Source organism: Silurus aristotelis, assembly GCF_946808225.1.
Source record: "Silurus aristotelis genome assembly, chromosome: 15".
Classification (NCBI taxonomy): Eukaryota; Metazoa; Chordata; class Actinopteri; order Siluriformes; family Siluridae; genus Silurus; species Silurus aristotelis.
Window position 1 is genome coordinate 25,001,019 of NC_139588.1, and position 6,583 is coordinate 25,007,601.

The following is a 6,583-nucleotide window of genomic DNA, read 5'->3' on the forward strand; positions in this document are numbered from 1 at the left end:
TGTACTCACACTTTCCTCTGCACTACACAACTGATGCTCCAAAGCCCATTAAGAAGGTGAGAAATGTCACAAATGAACTCTTGATAAAACATACCTGTGACCTGAAACCCATTCCAGGTGCCACCTTGTGAATCTGATGGGAGAATGATATGAGTTTGTGTAGCTGCCTCAGAGCTTCATGGAGCCACTTCGGACAATTGTAAATATAAAACATATTCTTGGTTCCTTAACATGTTCACAAGTGTTTCATAGTTTGGATTCTTCAGTGTTAATTTTACAGTGTTGAAAATAATAAAAATAAAGAAAAATCTATTGAAGGAGAAGGTGTGTCCATGGCCATGGTGAATGCTGGGAATTTGGAGTTGATTTGGAGTTATAAGAGAGAATCTCTATATCTGTTTTACATCAGAAACATCACAGGGTGAAATGTCACCTCAGTTTCCCGACATGGGTGTGAGTATCAGGGGTGCACATACTTTAGGCTGTATTGTGAAAGATGCCTCACATTTTATTGCTATTTCCTGTACAACAGCTGGAAATGAATCACGTCTCGAACCAATCACAAGCCACCAATTCACCAGCAGAGTCTGGGTCACATGATCAGAGCAAACTGCACAGGGACAGAGCGGCAGTGACAGACACACACACACACACACACACACACACACATGCACACACACACACACACATGCACACACACAAAGAGAGAGAGAGAGAGAGAGAAAGAGAGAGAGAGAGAGAGATGGCTGAGATTTATTCCGAGCATATAAACTAAAGCAAATCGTGTGAGAGAGAGAGAGAGCAGAAGCGGAGGAGTGCAAACAGGTGAGTAATAATAATTCTATCTATCTATCTATCTATCTATCTATCTATCTATCTATCTATCTATCTATCTATCTATCTATCTATCTATCTATCTATCTATCTATCTAAGTTAATAATTTCCTTTTCTGGTGAGATTATTTCTGCTTCACAGTTTTTTCTCAGTAGTTTTGCAGCGTTTCTCAGATCAGAAATGAAAATCTCAAAACTACTTGTTTTCACTCGTGCACATAATAAAAGCAGTTTCTTGCTGTTTGAACACTTTGTGAACGGTACATTCATGTAACTGATTGTGTACAAGTGCCTGCTGTTTTCTACATTATCAGTCGTTTATGTTCATGTTGATCAAAATATATTATTCCTGTTCCACCTGAACAGCTTTTACCCCCAAATCAGTTCATTATAGAGCTGTTGCTCTCGATTACTTTAATAACCCAGTATTCTAACAATAATTTCAACAATTATTCAAGTAATCGGATAAGAAGTGCTTTTTCCTTTATTTAAAATTAATAGTAAATATACAAGAGAAAATAAAACACGTCTATAAAAATGAACAAGACAAAAATTAAAGAATTTTCTGATAAAAGTTCATTTTTGTTTCTGAAATTACACACAAGAATATCTGAAAACTAAAACCATTATATTTAATTAACTGCCACATCAGAATGCAAATACAAATATATACACAGAAAAAAATAGTTTGAAATATTCACAAGTTTTAGGAAGTTTGTCTATTTCTTTGGCCTGAATCATAAGGAAGCCTGTTTCCACCACATAAAAAAGTTCTCGCAATTCCAAGTTTTTCCTCGCAATTCTTACTTCATTCGTCACAATACCGAAATGGATTTCTCATAAACACACGACATTTCTGGTGCATCCACCGGTAACCATGTTGTGGGCCAGAAGTGTGAAGCTGTTGGTGAACGACGCTCCTCTGCTTCGTCTGTTTTTTTTTTCTCAACTTTTTATTTAGTGTGGCAGAAACAGACATATGAATCTTCTCCGCACCCGTCACTGTTTTCTCCGCGTTCTTCCATTTTTTATTCTGCAGCATCTTCTGTGTTGCCTGCCCAAAGCACTCCAGAGTTTAGCGGGTGGTGCATCAGTAATAACGGTCTACGGGAAACACAGTGCTCTGTGTGGAGTTGAATGGACTAAACGAAGCCTCTGTGATGTTTTGTAGTGGAATTACTCGAGAAAACATTACAGCTCCAATTCATTACATGAATCGTGGAATAGAAAACGAGGGGTCAGAATCTCTCAAACCTAAATTCCTATTAGACTTTTGTTTCTGTAAAAGTGTGAATCCTGGCAGATCTCTTACCTTCAACATACCACATACAGTCATGTGTACATTTGTGCTGCTGATATTCATAAATGCCAAATTCCTCATGCGTTTCCTATCATTGGAATCCAAACCATAGTTTTCATCAGAAAACATGGAAACTGACAACGTGACTAAACGTTGTGACGATTGTGTTTGTAAACGATGACAAAGGGACCCGTTATTCTGATGGCAATGAGATGATCATTTACACAAATACTTACTTTTGTGAGATGAACTCAGGATTTTGAGAAAAGTGCAGACTTTGACAGAAATCCACTGTATTGTGCTGTTTGTAAAAATTGTTCTGAGAAATGGCTTACACCTAATCATCTCCATGAAAGCTACAGAAATGCCTGCATGGTGGATTTTTTTTATGATATATATGAGGTTAAAGCTGTGCTGTGGATTCACAACATCTGAGATGAAGGTAAAGGTCCGGGGAGATGCTCCTCAAGCAGGTGTACAGATGAGGGAGAGCCGTTGTGAGTTTGAGATGAACATGTCTGGGGAAGATAATCACTCTAACAACTCAATCATATTTGTTTCTCTCCTGCTGTTCTTTCTGAAGATGGTGTTCAGGTGAAAGGAACCAGTGCATAACAGTCACATGAACTAGAACTCTTTCTTGATCAGCCTGCATCTTTTTCCATAGCTATAGTAATGCGTTTTGGGTGGACAACAAGGTGGAAATGAGGTTCCTCATGGGGTTTCTGGATTTACTGACTGATAAAGTGAGAAGCAGAGAAATTTGTGAGAGCTTCGACGTGAAGCTGATGCTTCTTCAAATATAGAGAGGTCAGTTCTTCTGGCATTTACAAACCAGGACCAGATAAAATCTCTCAGAATGTCTGGGGATTCATCAGAAGAAACCTGGACTTGATCTATTCAACTTTACACACAAGAAGAGGAAAAATGAATGAATGACCTTCACCAACTCCCTGAGAACCCTGAGAAGGACACTGTGTTGTGTCATCAGTGTGTGATGTTTTTCTGAAATTCTCCAGCTGCAGGTTGTGACTATGACGATCCAGTCAGCGATTAGCAGAGAAATCTTCACTCCACACAATGAGAAGTTATTAACACTGATTGAAGTGAGAAAGAGGAGAAGAAGAAGACTGACCTTCGTCCCAGCAGGGCGTAAGAGAGAGTACATCACCTTCCTTTGTCTGTCAGGTACATCTTTTTGCATTATGCTAATGGATAAGCATTAATAGCTAACAGCTAAACAATAGATGCCAGATGTCAGTGTTACGCTATGATAACGTGATGACATGAATGACATCATCGCTTTATGCTAACATAAACAATAGCATAAAAATGACAGGGATGATGATGATGATGATGATGATGATGAAGAAATTGTTGATTGAATTATTTCTGTAGTGACGAATAAAAGGCCGACTGAAGTTTTTCTCACCAAAGTGAAGCAGTTTGAGATTTCAGCAGAACTGGAGAAACGCTCGCAGTGGAGGCTGGAGCAGCTTCGGCGTGTCGACGGCATCGACTCCGACAAGGTTCCATTTATTTTATCGATTAAACTGAGATTTAAAAAAGATTTAAGTCAAACTGAAATAATCTCAAACATCTGCTCTGTATTTTTTGTTTATTATGATATGACTCAGGACAGTCCTGAGTTTGACCTGGTGTTTGATCAGAGATCTGATCAGTGGGTCGCTGCATCATCAGCAGAGAAATGCATGTTCATACAGATCCTCTATCACCTCTGTCAACGTTACTGGGAGAGTCGGGCTGTGCCGAGTGTCACGGCGCCCCCTGGGGGTCAGAAACCCATGTCCTCCACCACCACCTCCACCTCTTCCACCTCCTCCACCTACGAGCAAACAGCTGCCCCGGAGAAAAAGAAGAAGAAACGTAATGAAGCTCCACCTCCCACTGAGTTCGTCAACTGCCAGGCCAAATTACTGGGAGGTAACAAACACTACATTCTATTCAACTAAATGTGTGTGTTAGAAAAATACACTATCTGGATAAACGTTTTTTGGACACCTGACCATCTCATTCCACATTTAGTCTTCATTCCGTGTTATAATCTCCTCCACTCTTCTGGGAAGATGTTCCACTAGGATTTAGTGGAGATTCATTCAGCTACAAGTGTGTTAGTAAAGTCAGGTACTGATGTAGGTGAGAGGTGAGGAGGTTCCTGGGGTGCAGTCAGTGTTCACATTAATCACAAGATCTTCCACTCTTCAACCAATGGAAAGCAGATTTTGGATCTGGCTTTGTGCACAGGGGTGGGTGATGCTGGAACAGGTTCAGGTCGCCTAGTTGAAGTGAAGGGAAAATTCCAAACTCCTGCATCCAGAGACATCCAACACAATTGTGTGTCATCAGGTTTGTGGTAACAGTCAGGTGGAAAAGTCAGGTGTCCCAATACTTGTAGAAACATCTAAAATTTTGCACATTTAATCAACATAGAAATATTTTCAAATTGTTTTTATGCTGTTAATTTGACAGGAAAGAAAAGCGTCTCCATGCACTGTGCCTGTGTATAAATGCAGTACAGAAAAAAATCTCCATTTTGAATGTTTCTACTCAAGAAACCTTCACCATCCTCAGAGCTGTGAGGGTGGAGTTCAGAAAATCTGCTGCGTAACTCGACTCAGAAGACCAGGAACTTTCCCCTGAATGATATTTAAGCCTGAAAACGGCCCATTTACACTACTGACATGTTCCTACTGTCTCACTTACTGTTCAACAGTGTGTGTGTGTGTGTGTGTGTGTGTGTGTGTGTGTGTGTGTGTGTGTGTTTAACTGTTCCAGATGCCTGCTCAATAAACTTCATTATCTACCGCTGTAAGATCTTCCTGCACAGGATGAAGAAATCCAAGACCTCTGCTCCAGAACCTCAGAAAGGTTACAGTGTTTATACATTTCTTTGAATTTTTGGCTCCTTCCCAAACACCACAAAACAAACACACACACACACACACACACACACACTGTATATATATCTCTCTCCTCCCCCTCTTCCTCATGGTCTTATGTACTGGTTATCTCCTTTGTGATGAAGCCGGGTATTGAACATCACCAGCTCATTGTCATGAAGAACAGGTCCAATGAGAGCTCAGAACCTTCTCTCAAAGCTGCTCTGGTGTTTAGGATGGAGCTCGTCTCTCCATCATTACTGTTTCCGTGCTCCTGTCATTTATCTTTGTGTGAGACAGTGACAATGGTCAGTGTGTGTGTGTGTGTGTGTGTGTGTGTGTGTGTGTGTGTGTGTGTGTGTGTGTGTGTGTGAGGTTCTTTGTTAGGCTCCATTTCAGAAGCTCAGTGGACCTTTTGTTTATAAGCGAGGGTGAGCAGGGACACGGAGTCTGATTCTGTGTGTGTGTGTGTGTGTGTGTGTGTGTGTGTGTGTGAGCGTGTGTGTGAGCTGGCACTGGGCTTCACTCTGCAGTGTAATGGATGGGGGAGGTTCCAGGAGAAACACTGCGCTGATTGAATTATTGATGGAATTAATGGAACGTTCAGGTTCCGTATTTAAACCAAGTGGATTCTACAACCACAAATGACTTCTAAACTTTATACACGGTGAAAAACTATTTGGACACTCGACCTTCACCCACATGTGGAGGTTCTTCCCTAAAATGTTACCACAATGGTGAAGACTCACAGTTGTATTAGAGGTCTTTGGATGCTTCACTTAAACTAGAAGATCCAAACCCGTTCCAGCATGATGATGCCCCTGTACACAAAGCCACCTCCATGAAGATCTGCAGACCATGTAGACATGGTTTGGAGTGGAAGATATTCTGCTATAAACCCTATTAAACACCGATGGATGAATGTGAACACTGACTGCACCCCACACCTTCTCACTTTCTCACCTACATTAGTAACTGACTTCACTAACACTCTTGTAGCTGTATGAATCTCCACAAATCCTAGAGGAACATCTTCCCAGAAGAGTGAAACTTATTATAACAGCACACTAAATGTGGAATGAGATGTTTTATAAGGAGGCAAATATTCATCTACTAGTCAGGTGTCCACAAATGTACATTTTAGAAGACATTTCTGATGACATGCAGTAATTAGAGTAAGAGTGAAAAACTCAAAGTTTAAAAATCAGTTTACACCAAAACCAGAATCCATTCCTGAGATCATATTTACACACATTCACTGACTATTTTTATCTTTCAACATGTTTATAACCTCCTACACAAACACTTTATAGCACACTTATGGATGTTTTCAGCTCCTCCTGATCTGAACCCGTGGAGACACTGAGTGAACTGTGAGCAGTGTGACGTGTGTGAGATCACCACAATATTATACATTTTTATCACTGTTTTTTATGTCATTGTAGCTTCTCCTGTGAAAGTGGGCGTGGCTAGCTCCTCCCCTCCAGCGCAGAGCATCATGGGAGCAGTGGGTCGAAGGGCGAGCCAGGTGTTCAGTGATCGTGGAGAA

The 6,583-nt window shown here is 40.7% G+C and overlaps 1 protein-coding gene across 2 annotated transcripts in view; it reads left to right on the forward strand.

Annotated features, from left to right (window-relative positions):
- The first annotated feature begins 655 nt into the window (after window positions 1-655).
- Window positions 656-6,583, forward strand: part of stxbp6l (syntaxin binding protein 6 (amisyn), like) — a 9,023-nt gene continuing 3,095 nt past the window's right edge. The window contains exons 1-6 of one of the 2 annotated variants that reach the window (XM_083562763.1): window positions 656-825; window positions 3,154-3,322; window positions 3,533-3,663; window positions 3,772-4,078; window positions 4,931-5,023; window positions 6,480-6,583. The exon at window positions 6,480-6,583 is cut by the window's right edge and continues 30 nt beyond it. In XM_083562763.1, coding sequence (XP_083418889.1) covers window positions 3,169-3,322; window positions 3,533-3,663; window positions 3,772-4,078; window positions 4,931-5,023; window positions 6,480-6,583 — 789 coding nt within the window. In that variant the 5' untranslated portion in view covers window positions 656-825; window positions 3,154-3,168. The remainder of the gene's footprint in view (window positions 826-3,153; window positions 3,323-3,532; window positions 3,664-3,771; window positions 4,079-4,930; window positions 5,024-6,479) is intronic. The other variant, XM_083562762.1, reaches the window with a different exon arrangement.